This window comes from Crocodylus siamensis, chromosome 13 (assembly GCF_052110815.1).
Source record: "Crocodylus siamensis isolate JL-2025a chromosome 13, ASM5211081v1, whole genome shotgun sequence".
Taxonomy (NCBI): domain Eukaryota; kingdom Metazoa; phylum Chordata; order Crocodylia; family Crocodylidae; genus Crocodylus; species Crocodylus siamensis.
In genome coordinates, this window is record NC_143407.1 from 33,888,751 (window position 1) to 33,905,862 (window position 17,112).

Consider the following 17,112-nt stretch of genomic DNA (forward strand, 5'->3'; position numbering starts at 1 on the left):
ATTCTGGGTCAAAATAACTTCCTTATCCTGTAGCAAAGATTGAGTTAAAGTTTTGTATGTCGTCATTAAAAAAAAAAATGCTCCGATGCAATTGTCTCCCAAAAGTTCAACCCATTTGTACTTTCATTACTGCTGATTTTGAGCTGTATGGCTCCGACGATCACATTTCTATATGACCTTACACCACAAGGGAAATCAACGCCAGCGATATAAAAAAGAAACAGTGCGGATTAGACAGTGGGAAGCAGGATAGTTTACCAAAGTCTTTCAGTGCCTTAGCTAAGTTATAGCCAACTTTCCACATTCCTTCTTTGTTGTGCAGTTTATAACCAAGGCACTGGACAACTAAATTCCCTTGCTCTCATCCACTTGATTGAACTTCATTTGTAAACAACAAAGAAAATACAAAATAAAAAAAAATAGTTTTATCCTGAAACTATAACACACCCTCCCTGTAATTATGTGGATTTACTAGACTATTAAGTTAACTACAGCTAAACACCATTCCTCCACAGCTGTGTATTGCACAGTTTGAGTCACTTTTAGAGAAGCAAAACTATATGCATTATATTCAGCTAGATGATTCATATTAACATCAATTCCAGTCTTTCAGCTTAATTCTTACAATGCAGCTGAGTATTTAGGAACCTGTTACCATTATGATTTTTGTTGTTGTTGTTGTTGTTTTTTCACAAGGATTTTGTTTTAAATTTCTTTGAAGTCTAACACTGAAAAATGCATTTTTTTAACTTCTATTAAGGACACAGGACTGGGAAAATGGCCCATAAACAAGCTGAATGTAAAGGAACTTAGAATACTGCCAACTACAAAGAGATATTAGTTTCCCAATTGCCTTTGTTGTGAGAAAAATGCCTTGGTTTCATGAAAACTTACAATTCCTACTGAAATACCCAGTAAAGGTGCTAAATCACAGATCATTTTATGATGTTTTAAAAAGTCTCTTGGCTTCACCAGGGAGTGGAACTTATATAGCTACCGTTAAGAGCACAAGCTACTATGGGATAATCAACAAAGTTCATATTTTCCCTATGGAAAGTTGAAGACAGGGCTCTCACTTCTTCTCTGGTATTTCTGCATGTAGAGAGGTGCTTTATTATATAAGAATACTGGATAAGGTATAAAACAAAGCCAGAATTACTCTAATACACTACTCTGATTATAAGACAACCCCCAGCAATGAGATTCTTTATATGGAAAAATTTATAAATTTCATACAATTTTCCAAGCACAGAAACTAATCTTCAGAGGTTTGTCTTCAACCTGTCCCCCTGCCACTGCTACAGCAAGAAAAATAAAATGTTGGAGGGGGTAGGTGGGGAAAGAATCATAGTCTTTTGCTTCCGTTTCCCCCCAACTTTTTCCCCTGGCAGTCCTTTCCCTCTCTCCTGTAAACCCTGCTCTCTGTGAACACATGGAAGCAAAGAGTAAATTTAAAAAAGTATAACCTCGAAATTCAATTGGGCTGTAGCTACTTGCATATACTACCCACACACTTAATTCATCTACAACTGATGCATGCTACCTTTTTTTGAAACTGCTGCAAGTTTTAGCACAGGTACTCCCATAAACACACCTCCAAGCACTTTGGCACCTACTCGTACATAATACAAACTATGCATGATGTTGGTTCAAAGCCAAAGGCTCGTGATTTATATCACACAGTTCATGGGGTTGGGCCCCAGCAGAGTCAACAGCATTTCAAGCCATGGTAACCCCACAGCTCAGTACTGCTCAGTATGCATGTGTACTGCAGATACCCCCACGAAGGATCCATGTGCTAATTAGCCCCCCACCAGGACTGGAACTGGGATGCTCCAAAAGTTTATATGCAGACGAGGCATAGGGCAACTTGGTCCAGCTTCACCTCGTGGAGAATGAGGCCACACTAATCACATGCGTCAGGCCGAGAGAGGTATTCTTGGTGAACTGTATGCAATGTCACGGCTTACCGAGACTGGAAAAAGAAATCAGTGGTGAGGGGCACTACCATATGTCTTATTCAGATGGGCTACGCTAGCCTATTGTGGTAGGCTCCCATCAGCACGTTTGCCCAATGTGGGACATGTGTTTTATAGTCATGCTCAGTGTTGACTACATTCAATCAGCTTCACAGTTGGTTTCTCTTGCTGTGCACATGTTGCTTTGGCAAGTTTAATGAGACAATGGATTTAGTGAGATTTCATTGTATGCGATTATAAGACAAGGGGGCTCCCCCCCCAGTTGGGGGGAAAAATTCTCATCTTGTATTTGACTAAATACAGCAAATAGATGTGAACATATAAAATAGAGGGAAAGCCTCAGCGTTCTGAGGATGGAAAGCCAACGCCTGTCAAATGTACCACTATTTCTAATCTATAAGATATCAAATCATAGTATCTTTCATTTATAACAGGCAAGGACTGAGCTGGTTTCAGTCAAGATAGCAAGCCAGCCAACATGACCATCAAAGCTAACAGTAAAGCAAAAACACTGGGAGAAGCAAGAGGTAGCTTCCTGAGGAAGAGAATAAACGCAAAAGGTTGAACAAGGAAAACAGGGAGCTTTGGACAACCAAGTAAAATGGCTGAGATGAAGCAGATTTTAACCTAATTGGGACCTGGATGATCCAAAGCCAATACCCTCATCCTTACAATGGCTTGGCGTACTACTACACTACAGACTCAAGAAAGCATTTCACCTACAACTTTCCTTTGGAAACCATTTCTATAAGCAAATACTGACCAGATTTCACTCTGCCTACTTTAAATGCAAGATTAAAAGAGTCAGAAAGACTATTCACTGCACTAAAGAAAAGCAAAAATATTAAGCTGTACCACTGCTGTTTTCGATGAAACAAAGACTAGTTTCAGATGTGCATTGATAATTGTGATATTTGCTAAACAAAAGACAAAATTAATGTCTTTTTGTTTAACTTCATTAGAAAAAGGGTAATGGTGTCTGCCAAGTGGAAGATATCTATATACTTTTTGTAACATGAAAAATGTTGCTAGCTGCCTACTTCAACTAAAACGCATCTTGTGAGCTCAATACTGTTTTGCCTAATAAATTACTTATGTATAGTGAACTACCACAAGGAGACTTAGAAAGAAAAATTTTTTTAAAAAAGGCTGCATGGACAACAAGATGACCTTCCTCAGCAGAACAGAGTAGAGGGTAAAACAGCTGTGATTTACCGAACGATCAGAGGCAGAAGATCAGTTTTATAAAATCAATAGCAAAAGCACAGGCTGTAAGAAAAACAACAATTTTCACAGCAAGAAACAGCATTTACTTACAGTGTGTGACTCCAGCCAGAGTCTGATAGAAAGTAGGGGTGTCACTATCATCGGTGAGTGTAACGTACACTCCTCCAGACAGCAGCCAACGGGAAAATGTGAAAGCATCTTTGTTGTGCAATAACCAGCTCTTAAACTTTTCATAGTTTACCTTTTCACCCTACAATAAAAATAAAGGAACATTGAGCAAGTCGTCATTCGTTCTTCCTGCAGGAGTAGGAACATGAACCAGTCAGCTGCATGAACAAGAAGTAGGGCACCACGTAACAGGTGCTGAAGCAATTTATAGGGAACCAAGCCAATTCTTCCATCCTGCCCTGAAATAAGCACAGAACTGGGAAATGAGTACTTGGGTTACTATTCTCAGCTCTGCCACTTAGTGTGGTCTGGGGAGAGGTGCTTACAGAACCTAAGGCATGGGTTCTCAGTAAAATGGGAATGAAACTTCCCCATGACTCAAAGTGTTTATCCATCTTAACCAGTTTTATTTTGGCTGGTAAAACTGAAAAATCCCCAGATTAGACGCATCATAAAATTATAATGTATTCCCCGTGACAGCCATGCAATCAAGCATACAAACTCTTTTGACGGTGGAGAACTGAGAACAAATACTAATCATACCATTGGGACACCTGCAGCTGATGGGCATCAGTATAATCAGCACAAAGTTATGTAAACCCAATGCTCAGAAAATGTGTGGCAATATATGTACAAATCAACCTACAAGTCACATCCTAACAATCATTACAGTTTTCACTCAAGTGCAACCACTTCTAACATGGAACAATTGGATAGCTATACCTATAGAAACACTAAACAATTTAATGCAGGAAAGGAAGTTGAATATTAACAGTGAAATTGCAGGGAAGATGCTGATAAATGGAATATCGTTACTCAAGTTGAAACCTGATTAGGCAGACACCCCTAACATGGAGTCCTGGAATGACAATAAAGCAGGCCAAATCCAGGATGCCTTATTGGCAGGAGGATTAAAAACTAACAATCCACTGACAATAAAACAATCAACAGCTATGTTACTAGTATAGTGTCAAATACTTTTAAACTAGTTTATTACTAAAATACTTAAAAGGGGAATTAGTTACCAGTTGATTCACACTACCCAAAATGTTTTCAAGCAGGTAAGTTTGTGCATCTGTGTTTTGTGTATATGGCTGTTCACAGCATATGAACTTGGAGCATTCTGCTGCTGAAGACACACCTGCATGTTACAGACTGCCACCCGCACACGCCGAGTGTATCACCAGATTCCCATCTGTCAGCCCTGGCCTTTTTTGGGAGTGTGGGGGTGTGCATGTGTAAAAAAGGCAGACGAGTATCTGCCCAGGAACGCAACATTTTCCAGTGATTTTCTGGAAATTTTAAGAGTTTAAAGGCCAGAAGGGGCCATTAGGTTATCGCATCCAGCCGTCGGTAGGTCACATATTACATTTCAACCCTATACTCAACCCAATAACTAGTATTGGGCAAAAGCTTCTTCCAGAAAGGCACCCAGCTTTCAACCATCAAGAGACAAGAGAATCAATCACTTCCTCTGGTGCATCACCCTCACTGTTAACAATGTGCACTTTATTTTCCAACTAAAAAGGGTCTGGTTTCATCTTACAGACCCTGTTTTTATATACCTTTCTCTGCTAGATTAAAGAGCCCTTTAGTCTTCATTACTTCCTCCCTCTAATGATACTTCTATATTTCAATCAAATCACCTTAACCTCTTTTTTGATAATCTAATCAGAACGGGCTCCTTCAATCTCTCATTGTAATGATTTTTCTCCAGCCCTCCAACCCATTTTGTGGCTCTTCTGCATCACCTTTTACTGCCAACACAGTGAGAACAAATTCAGCACATCACGAACAAGCTGAATGGTTGTGATTAAAAATGCGGGGGAAAAAAGCTTGAGACATGATCCTCTGAATACCTGCATAATTTTAAAATAAATGCTATTTGAAATTACTACACACTGTATTATGGTTTTAAGAAGGAAGTAGGGGGGGAAAAAAAAGGACAAAAGATGTCCTGTCTTCTTTCTGTAGATGAGAAGCAATAAAAAGAAAACATTTCAAGGGCATTATATCGATACCCTCAGGAATATTCAAAAAAACCTGAAAAATCCTGAATCTTGTTACTTGAGTTTTGCCTCTAACTACATATAAATGGCTAACTCCCCACTGCCCTCAACACTTTGATAAAGATGGATGGAAGAGAAATGAAACAAAAGATGTTGTTCTATAGTTATACGTGCACCCCAGAAATATTAAAATAGTTTTCAAACTCAAGTCACTGGGATCAGCCCAAGTTAGATAAGTGTTACACCCTGAACGATCTTGGGATAGGCCGTAGAGTTTGAGATGCCAGTAATATTGATACTGTACACAAATACTTTAAGTGTTATCTACCTTTGAGACCCAATCCCCTCTGGGATTCTTGATTGTAAGGGACAGATTCTGTTCTTCAGTTTACTATAAGAATGAATGTGAACATAACGAGTTTTTGTTTTCTACAAAAAATTAAAATTAAATAGCCAAGAAAGATCCACGCAAGTGGGTATCCAGAATCAAAGATGGACAGTTCTTGTATAATGCCAGCAGTCATTTGATAACATTTCATTCACAGCAGGGGGAGGAAACACCTCTAACTAGCCCTAAATTAGCCTCTTTTAAGCATCCTCCATTCAGTTTGCTTGTCAGAAGTAAAAGGTTTCACAGCCTAATTCCCTCTTCTCAAATGGAATTTCACAACAGAAGACAAGACAGACTATTACACTGAATTTATCTCTGCATCCCTGATGTGCAAAATGGAATCAAGCAACCCACATTTAAGCAGTCATATGATTTGACACTTGCTAATAATATGCAGAAGCCAAGATGAAGTCCAAGGTAAAGATGATCAAGTCTTTTCCAATTACTTAGGGAAACAAGAAAGTCATTCAATGCAATACAATAAGGTTTAGGATGGGAGGGGAAAACCAAGCAAGTAAAACATCTGATACTGACACAATAGAATTTAATCCAAAATATTTAAGCACATACAACAATACAGACATCACCAGTTAATCTGTTTTCTGCATTTCTGATACAGCAGAAAAAAAAGCAGGTGCATTTTCCAGCTTGTATTTCTAGTTAAGTACATGTAATAATTCTGCAGAAAAGAATAAAGGCCCCTATAAATACCAGCCTTGAAACTGTAAACTCATCGGCCAGACAACAAGGAGGAAGGCCTACAGCAGGAACATAAAACTTTCTTCTTACCCAGAGCATAATATCAAAATGACCTAGTATGATGAACAGGCTAGTAAATCCTGTTGAGAAGGTTATTACATTCTATTTTCATTTCAAAAGAAGATCAATATAGGACATTTTAGTAAGACAGGAAAACTGTAACAAATGAGACAGATTTTTCTCCTGGAACATCTCCATTAAGTACCTTAGAGTCTCTTGACCAGCATGAAATTCATTTTTAGCATACATTTCATCATGCTATATACATGGACAATTTATAAATAGCGAACACTAGAAATGGAGAGTCTCTGAGGAGAAATCCTTTCTTAAACGAGAATCTCCATAAGCTCCATAAAGATTAAGTCTAACCATTTGCATGGTGGATTAAATAGGTAAAATGAGTGCAGATAGGTTAAGAGACTTGCCTAACTTGGGTCTCGCAACAAATCACAGCCAAGACTGAATAAAATGCCATGCTCTTCCCTTGCAGTCTAGACTAGCTGCTATTTGAGAGAGGCGGTTATCTGAACTAAAAGCAGTAAGCTGATAGCTCTGACTAAATTCAGAAGTTATAAGATTATGGGGTCTCATGAATAAAGCTTTGCCTGTTCTTCCACATCAAACTCAAGACTGATTTGGTACTTGTTAGAAGAACATGCTGTGCTACAAGTCGAGAGAAAGCGGAAGACCTTGTGTGACATGGAAAGTTCTTCATTTAACTAAGGTCTTAGGGTTAGTAATAATTCATGTCTTCTGCAGAAAACAGAATCAGCTGCAACAGGGTGAGTGGGTGGAGAGCAGAGCTTCCTGAAGACAGAAGTCTGTCCAACAAATCCTAATGCTGAGCTGATAATGAAGGGTGCTGTAAGAGCAAAGTGTTTCTTTTAGAAATAAGGTACAGGAAGCAAAAATCATCTGACTGCCCTTATCAGGCTGTCTTGGTTAAATTTCACATTATAGGACTGTTAAGGATAAGCTTCCTTTTCCTCCTCCCTTTATGACAGCTGTGTGCCAAACACCACATGCGTTTTCAGCTTAACATCTTCTGATGTACGGTCTGCTATGCTAGACATTCAACAAGTTAATGGTGGGGGCAGCAGGGGAACTGGCTAGTTTTCAATGTCTTTTTTTTCTTTTTAGATAGAAAACTGTTCTTTATCTCTTTGCTTATTTCTGAAGCTGGCCTAGAAAGGTTTCCAAAGAGAAAGGCAATATCCAGCTATGCAACTAAAAAACTTCTTCTCAAAGGCAATTGAAATCAGTTTGGTTTTTGAAAAAGCACCTCTTTAATGGCCTGCAATGCTTCAAAAAGTAGAGTGCTTTCCATCAACTTTCAAAAAGCAACTCTCTTTAGATTTACACTGTACCGGAAGCAAAAGTCAAAAACCAAAGACATTAAAACCTAATTCTTACTTATGAGAGGGGATGTGCTGCTACTTTCTGCCACTGCTTTTCATTAAAAGAAGTTAATCTGCTGTATTCTTGAAATAAGGGTTATATTTGCATTAAGAGTGAAGTGCAATGTAGTAAACGGCCCACACTTAAAAGGGACTTTAAATATTGCCAAAGGCTATATCAGCAAGTTCAGCATTTACTCAAGGTGTAGCTGCAAAAGGATCTGATCTGAGACTTATAAAATGATAGTCAGCATTGTAGGCAAGTGAACTACCTACAACAACTGCCACTCATGTGTAAATCAACAGTGACCAGCATTCTCGTTTGTATAGACAGCAAACAGGTTGTTTTTTTTAAAAAGACTTGATCTTTTGAAAACATTCAAGATACTAAAAAAATCATTAATACTCTATATATGATTGCAGTAAACTACCTTTTTCTTATTTCCCTTCAAATAAATATCAATAATCATACTCTGCTCTTTTGAATACCACCCCCACCCACTCCATAATTTTATGTTGTTCATTTACCAGGAGAATACCAATAATTTCCTTCATTTCAGATGCAATAAGCCTGTTTAGTACAAGTGCACCAATGGCTCCATTTTGTGACAAAACCTCAGTCACAGAGTCTGTGTTTCTATAATAAACCCATACAGGTATATTTGGTCTCTTCTTCTCAAGCAACATCTGAGCCATGCTGAAGCAACTATTTTTAAATTAGCGCGCTTAGCAGGCTTTTTTGTTTTTGATTGCTCTGAACAGATACCGTCTCTGAAAGATGTATTAGAAATAATATTATTATATCACTAACCTCAAAAGATTATACCACAACACTCTGCCTGTACATGCTGAGAAAACCCTGCTAACAACCCGTATGTTTAAATTATAGCCATTAGGATGATCTTAACATCAGGCACTGATCCACTACAAACATGCATATGAAATTAAGCATGTTTCTAGGCATTTGGAAGTTCAGGGACACAGTGAGGGAAATGCCTATATACCTACCTGATAGTATTATCAGCAAAAACTGCATGTATAGGTTCACAACTTAACATTTAGAATTTAAACCCTGTATAAACACCTTTACCTCCATTTTTAAACACATGCAGAAATGGGGATGCCAAAGAAAATAAATGTGTTCAAAGCTGTAAAACATTCAAGTAGTATAAATTCAATCGGTTAAAAAACTATGAAATACCTCAGAGAAACATTTCTTGAGTGTATCTGGGACTTTACCATCAACTACGTGAAGCATCCTCTCCATCTCTTCCCGGACGACATAGCTTCCAGATTCATTGGAAAAGAGACTGAAAATATCTGGGTGAAAGGGATAGATTAAACTACATAAGCATAACAAAATTACTGTTATAAAAGTTAAACGTTCAAACATCAAGTTCAGAATGCCAAAAATTGCGCAGTAATCAAAGCATGAGCCTTATTTAGATTCATTTCACTAAGTTGTGGTATAACTCAAGGGTTTACATTAATAAGTCTTTCATTATACTACTACCTCCTAGCCAAAGAAAAAGCATATAATAGGTCAGCATGAAAAGGAAGACAAACAAAAGATTGTGCAGAAGATATTTTCACACTCTTTAAAAAAACATCCTCAGAACAAAAACATAACTTTGTCCTACTCTTCCCAAAACATACACAGAAAATCCGCAACAGCCAAATATTTCTATTCACTATGCGACATTGGATCAGTTAATTTCACTGAATACTGTAAAACCCAAACATCCTGAATGTGTACCAAGATGCACCGTTTAAAAAAATGTTTTCAACTGAAATTTCAGTTAATAGGACACTGAATTACATTGTACCTTTATTAGCCAATTGAATGTTTCCGAGTTTACATATTAAAATACAAATGCACTTCCTGAATATATGGCAACTGAAAATCGCATGTTTTATATATTCTATATTATTATACACATTTGTTAGGCTGATGTTACTTACATTTTGCTTTCTCTTCTTCTCTGCCTCGTGTAAGCAGGACTAAACCTACTATCAGGTTATTGAAATATAGTCCTTTGGATGTTCCCCCAAATGAGCAGTAAATAACCTAGGAGTAACAAAATAAAACAGTTAGTGCCAGTCTTTAAACTGCTGGACAAAAACCCAAAATACAAAGAGGAGAAAAAAGCAACAAGTGATAGCCAGGCATTATTTCTCTGCCTCTTTCAAAATAATCACCTCTTCTATACTAGAAGATTTTATGATCCATACCTCGCCAGGTAGCTTGGCTAGGATTTCTCAGCCAGCCCAATAGCTACAAGAAGAGCCTCTGCAAGATAAGCTAAACCCAGAAGGGAAGTTTTGCCTTGAGTGGTTGTGAAAAACATTTTTACACACCCACCTCTCACCCATAAGCTGTTGGCATAGAGAAACTGTTGACAGGGTTTCTGGTTTATGTATGGGGGTGAGCAGGGGAGGCGCTGTTTCTTCTCCTCCACAGGGTTCATCCCTATTGGCAAAGAAATCCATGCACATCCACATTTAAAGCGTTTTTCATCCTGACCAATGGCTTTCATAGAAGAGATTAAAAAGGAAGATCTCAGTACATAGTCTGAACGAGAACTTTTTTTGGTCAGAAAGAGATCCAAGACAAGATGAGCAGTTTGCTTTACCACTACAAGCTGGAATACATAAAATACACCCCACTGGTCCAGAGTACCAAATTTTATCCCCGGGAGTTTAAAGTAGCTGTACTGCATTACTGAAAACTAAATGACAGCTTTTAAATAATGGTTAGGTTATCTGGAGTTGTAGTGGCAATTCCACCAAGAATACTTTAATGGGAAAAAACATGAACAGAAGTTCGTGGTACAAAAAAAAATCAAATCAAATAAAATGCAGGTTACCAAAACTTATTCATGCTTGCAAAAGCAAGGGATTTTGTTCCACTGATATTTTGACCTAGGAAAAATACATGCCAATATCCATGCATTAAAGTTTCATTAAAACCCATGCAATTGCTGAAGTTCTATAAACATCTGCAGGTGACAATGGAAATGAAGAACTCTTCTGAAGGGAGATAAATGTCCTAAGTCAGCCCCTAGGAATGCAGTGTTCAACTGTATGATCAAAACCTTTACTTTTCATACAACAGAAAGTGTGCAGAACGCTACAGTTTGTCAGGAGATTTAACTGACTCAGCATTTATAGATATGATATTCAAGCAGGACGCAACTGTAGAACAAACAACAATTATTTTTAGTAAATAAAAAAATCATTAACTCATTTATTTCAAATGCTACTTACTTCATTTCCCCCCTCTAATTTTAGAGAAAAAAAGGGGGAGATTAGTAAATGAACATATTTCCAGCAAGACTAAACATAAGCAAAGTCCATCCATTCAAATGCCCTCCTCCCATATAACCAGCAAGCATCAGTTCCTTCGCACGATTAAAAAAGAGAAGTAACTGGATATTACAATTGAAAGTTGCACTCTTTTGGAAAAAATTACTTTAAAAAAAAACCTACACATTTTCTCCCTTTCTGTTTTTTCTTTTTTTTAACCAGATACTGTTTCATGGAGCTAACCATAAAGAAAAGAGTATTAAGTCTGGCTGATGGGGAACTATTACTGTCACACGCAACAGAACAAAATGATCTTGTGTTGCTTATGGTTTTGGCTGGCAGACTCTGTGCTTAGCAGCAACTGCCTGAAGTCCTCCTTTTACTTTGTAAAAAAACATTTAAAAAAAAGAGAATAGCCTTTGATAGCAGTAAAACGAATCAGCATAATAGTTAAGATGTTGCCTTCTACAAATATTTCCCTAATATAATATTAATAATCATAATATTAAAATGAATTAATCATATTTACGATAACAACAACAACATTAGTTGCCTAATCTTAACACCTGAAACTATGCCTTCAGAAATGCAAACAAAGCTATTGTCGTCTTCAATTGCAGCTATCAGTACACTCCTTTGTGCCTACCAGTGTGAACAGATACATTAGAAGTCACTGGGCCTTAAAAATTAATGTAGAAATAGCCTCCATTTCATGTATGATCCTTAACAGCTCCATGTTAACAGTTACACCCTTTCCATTTCCTTACGTACGTCTGGCACGTGCAGCTCAAAGATGAGGCACAAGCCATCACACTAAACCAGTTTCAGCTCGAAGCTGTAATGTACACCAATTCAGCTATAAAAGCATGAATAAGACCTAGGACAGGGGTGGGCAATTATTTAGGGCAGAGGGCTGCTTACTGAGTTTCAGCAAGCCATTAAGGGCCGCATGACAGGCAGCCTAGGGCAGATAAATGTTAATTTTCTAAATTTTTTAGGGGCCCTGTGGGCTGGATACAATAGCCTGGCAGGCTGCATCCGGCCCCTGGGCTGCGTTTTGCCCACCCCGACCTAGGAGCAAGAAGGCCATGTGTTTATCGTTAAGGTACATGCTCCCAAACGATCTGTGGACTACTGCGAGTCCCTGGAACACTTTCAAGCGACCCATGGAGAACTGGTCCATCTTACTTCCAGCTATTAGATTTCACTGAAGGACAGCTAAAGATGCATTAAATAGTTTTCCATGTTGCCACAAAATTGCACACCTTGCTTCTCAATTGATACTGTACATTTGTAGGCCAGTACAGAAACTGGAAAGCAGAAAACCTAAAAATGGCATTACAATCAGAGAGACCTGAAGAATCAACATGAGCGGAGACGGCAAATATTGACTTTACAGGCCATATTAGTCTTTTGGAGCACTTTCAAAGCAAAAAGGGAAGTGGCCTGACCTGGAATGAAAGAGGAAAGGAGAGAGAGTTCCCCTTTCAGTTTGCACAGCTTCCCTTACATACTCAAAAACTGAAGCATGGGTATGGCTTGCTTAATGTTATTACAACATGATTGAAAAAGCTAACATCTTGTTCTTTTCATGTGGTGGAAACCTTGTCTGCCACGTGGGATCAGGGTTCGATTCCCGGATACACGTATAACTGCAGCTATCGAGGCACTGAACATACGGACTCAGTCTGGCCTTTGGATACAGTCTCAATGGTCTAAAGTGGGGATCGAAGGTCTGGGCAGCTTCCGCTGCTCCGTACTCCTGACTAGGTCCATGCATCGAAAGTCTGGGTGACCTTTCATGCATACACCATGAACCAGAATGATCAACCGCTGCCTACTATCACTAAATGCAACAAACAGCCACACCTTTCCTGTACAAGAATGATCCTACATATTATACAGCTACCCATCATGTGCTATACTAGATGAACTTTAATTTTCTTACCATCGACAGGAAACGTGCATATTCTACTCACTTTGAGGAACTCGGAATTATTTTACAATGACAGGGGGCAAGTGAATTTGGTATGGCACCAGTCTTTAATGCTACCACCAGTCGTATGGAAAAAACATGCATTACAACAGCACTTGGAGTGTATCAAATAATGAATGAGACCTCTAAAACTGAGGTGTCCAGAGCTCAGTAGGTTTTGTTTTGGTTGATTAGGGTGGGGTTTTTTAAATGCTTACAAGTTTCTACCTTTACTAAGCTAAACTGCACTTAAAAGTATTTCAGAAGAGCATTTAGATAACCTTGTGGGAGACATGATGGTCATAACCATGTAGGACATGTTGCTCACTCAACTGCAATCCATTATCAGTTATAGTCTTTTATTCTCAAGGGAACCGGACAGCACAACAGCATTCTAACAAAAAGTCTAATAAAAGGCAATCAGTTCTCACCAGACTGTAATTCTTTTGCAAAACATGAACACTAGTGCTCCAAAAAGAGGAAAAACAGAAGTACCAACTCACTCAGATCTATACGTAAGGAGGCTGCGTGCCAGAAAGACCTGACAGACATCAATATTTGTTACTCTAATTGCAAGCCAAGAAATCTCAACGTGAAGACTTCAACAGAATTAATGCAGCTTACACTGAGAGCAGAACAAAATTTGGCCCTGTAATTATTACTTTCACCCACTAGAATAAATGATAAAACTGGAAACAGACTTCAAAAGAAACAGGATTTTTTTAAACTGTTGAGTGGAAAATAATTTAAGATGACAGAGCTCAGCTGTGTTTCTACTGATTTTTAATTAATTTACAAATTTATTTGTGATTTTACTTGCTTGTAAGAGGGTACTTGTAAGTGTGCTATAACAAATCAAAATCCTGGTCATTTAAATATCCTGCATTTTCACCAACTAGTATTGAGAATATAAAGATTAACAAAACAGGCAAACGATCAGCGTTTTCCTCTACCTTCATATTTTTCTCTTTATACTGTCCCACACAAAGTATCTTTTTATCTGACAAATGACCTTTCCTGACTTGTACTTGGAAATGCAATGCTAGTGCAGCTCTTTCCTCAAGGGTAATCATAATACCCTACAATACACTTAAAACAATCACAGATTCTACATACCAAGCTACAAGGGAAAGGTTTGTCATCCAACTCCAAGAGATCTTAACATTTGTGAAATGTCACCTCCCTAGTTTTAAGTATAGAGCAAAATCTTTACTTAACACAATCTTAAAAAAAATACTGTTTTTGTTTTCTGCAAACATCAAACTTTACATTAAAAGGATTATGCATTTCAGTGTTTCATAGATTACCATCCTTATGAAAAGCTGCAGGCATTATTTACTGAAGTTCTGTTATATTGCTCATTTGGGAGTTTTTTGAATAACTTCTATACAGGTCGAGTCTGAGAACACTTAAGTATTCACCTAGCGAAAGCAACATCTTGTGCCATATGTTTGTAGTATAAGTTTATGAGAACACACAGCAATACGTTTTTTAGAGGGCTAGTGAAGGCTGCAGGGTTTCCAGCACTTGAAACATTCTGGGCAGCAACAAAGCAAGCAAACCTACATCACCTTCTGGTTTTCCCATGTATGTGAAACTTTACAGGATCTCCTAAGTTTCACCACAGCCTTGAGCCCTAAAAGTCAGGCTGGTAGGAGCCAAATGTCCAGATATAATTTCAGCTTGCAGAACACTGAACAGTAACTTATTATTTCTGTCATTTCATTACATCAGATTACACAATAATTATGTTCCATGATTCATGTGGCACAGAGTTTGATCTGCAAGATAAATTGCAGCAGACTGCATCACTGTTTTGGGAAAGCGTCTGTAGGAATTAGTTCATTTTGGTTTTGGTTTTGTTTTACAAATTACCTGTAAGTTATTGGCATCATTTCTCTTACATTAAGGGGAGGAAGACTGCTGGTGAATGGAAGGGCCACCAGCAACCGAATTTCATGACGGAGCAATCAGGACGCATGGAGACGTTAACTTAACAATCGTCTGTGCCTAGCACACAAGACAGAAGTGTGCATTAGTGAGGTCAAGAGCTTTAGTGCACATCACCTGCCCTTTAAAAGAGTCTCCTGGACTGCTGAGAGAAGGCCAAAAATGAAACCAGGAGTCAGAGATCTTGACACTCCTGAGCTAATAGCTCATCAAATATATTGCCCCTCAGCAGCAATTTGCTTGTGTTCTCAATAATTTCTAGGTTTACGGCCTGCTTAAGAATTTCATGTTAGGAAAATTTTTCTGAACTTGCTCCAAGAAAGGAAATTCTGGTTAGGGAGATCAAGAGATCGGTTACAATGGTGCTTCAGTCTGCTTGTGGATAGAAACAGACCCATCAGGGATGGACAGGAAGAGAATGCCATTGCCCCCGTGAAGTTTGTATGAGTTGAATCAATTTCTACTGCCAGGATAAATCAATCCTAGTTTCTTAATCACAGATTGAGTGAAACAGATTTGAAGAAAACAATTTCTCCTGTTGCAAAGCAAGGGAAATCACTCCCGCAGACAAACCCCCAAAACTCTGGCTGTCAATTTCCATTCACTTTTGGATAACCCTTGGGTCTCCTGGGTAGTCCAGACCCCTGGATGTTACTGAACTGGGACCAGAACATGCCATTTCTATTATCCTCACCTGGCAACTGACCCTCCTACCTAGTACACAGTCTAATGAAAACAGTGCGATTCTGTGCATTCACCTTTTGGTGGAGCAGAGAATATACAGGAAGCCGATCTTAATAATGGCTGTGGTAGAGTGAAATGAAGAGTGGGGACAACAAGTGTTACTGAACTACTCTCATGAAGTCGGCTCTACTAAAGCTTGCCTATCGGAATTCCCCAAAGTCTCCAATAAGAATTGTGTTTTTGCTTCTGCAAAGCTACCTGTTTTCCTTTATGGTTATCTTCATCTTCTGTTAGTTTTTTTCCTAGATGAGATGCTGCTGTTCATGACTGCATTCAACTGCATCCCAGGCATGTGAATACCTTTCCTAGTACCAATTTGGTGTTTATTAGACAGTCCAGAACACCATTTCAGCTCTCCCCAAGAGTAGAAAGTCCCCCCAGCCCCCACTAAACACAATCTATAGGAGGCCTGTTAAATGAGTAGCAGCAGAGTAAGAAAGCGGAGCCCACCATAGCAACATCTTCTCTGTGTCCTTAATGTTTATGGTCCCAGCACAAATGGAGCTCAGGTTTTTTGAAAGCAATAATTTGGTTTCAGCGTTTTAACCATTTCATGCTGATCAGCAATGAGTGCAACTCATACCTGGTCAACACCAGACTTCGAGTGAAAAATCTCCTGCTGCTGTTCCAGCAGTGCAAATAGAGTACTACTTACACAGGGTATGAACATTTATCCATATTTACAGCATTTATTCTCAAACAGTTTCAAACCGGATCAGGTAATCTGGTGTTAAAAATGCCAGTGCCCTATCCCCATCAGCATTACTATGCTGGCTTCCAGGAATGACACTGCACCAGTCATATTTAAAAGGAGAAATACATACAGTACCTGGACATACCCTCCTATGCCATTTCAGGTAAGTCCTTTGCTGCTCCTTATCATTACCCAATCATCTTTGTTTCTCTCCCTTGTAATACAAGATGTCCACAGGCATGTACATTCAAATGCAGGTTTGAGTACAGACGGAGCAGATTTTAAGCAAGGTATTATGCAGAACCTCCAATTTCCTTCCACTCTGTTTGATACATAACACTACCAAAATAGATTAGTTTCCCAGAGGATGCTCAGATCATCCTCTTCTATTACTGCAGTTTAATCCATTTACAAATGCTCCAGGGGCTAAATTATGAAAGCTAAATTTGTGCTTATTTGGGTACAGTGATTGTATGCACTCCATGCACACTGTCACGGCAGCAATTTAAAATT

The 17,112-nt window shown here is 38.6% G+C and overlaps 1 protein-coding gene across 3 annotated transcripts in view; it reads right to left on the reverse strand.

Annotated features, from left to right (window-relative positions):
- Window positions 1–17,112, reverse strand: part of USP32 (ubiquitin specific peptidase 32) — a 135,485-nt gene that overhangs the window by 64,138 nt on the left and 54,235 nt on the right. For all 3 annotated transcript variants that reach the window (XM_090025486.1, XM_090025485.1, XM_090025483.1), the window contains exons 3-5: window positions 9,893–9,998; window positions 9,132–9,250; window positions 3,297–3,456 (exon numbers count right to left, since the gene is read on the reverse strand). In XM_090025486.1, coding sequence (XP_089881612.1) covers window positions 3,297–3,456; window positions 9,132–9,250; window positions 9,893–9,998 — 385 coding nt within the window. The remainder of the gene's footprint in view (window positions 1–3,296; window positions 3,457–9,131; window positions 9,251–9,892; window positions 9,999–17,112) is intronic.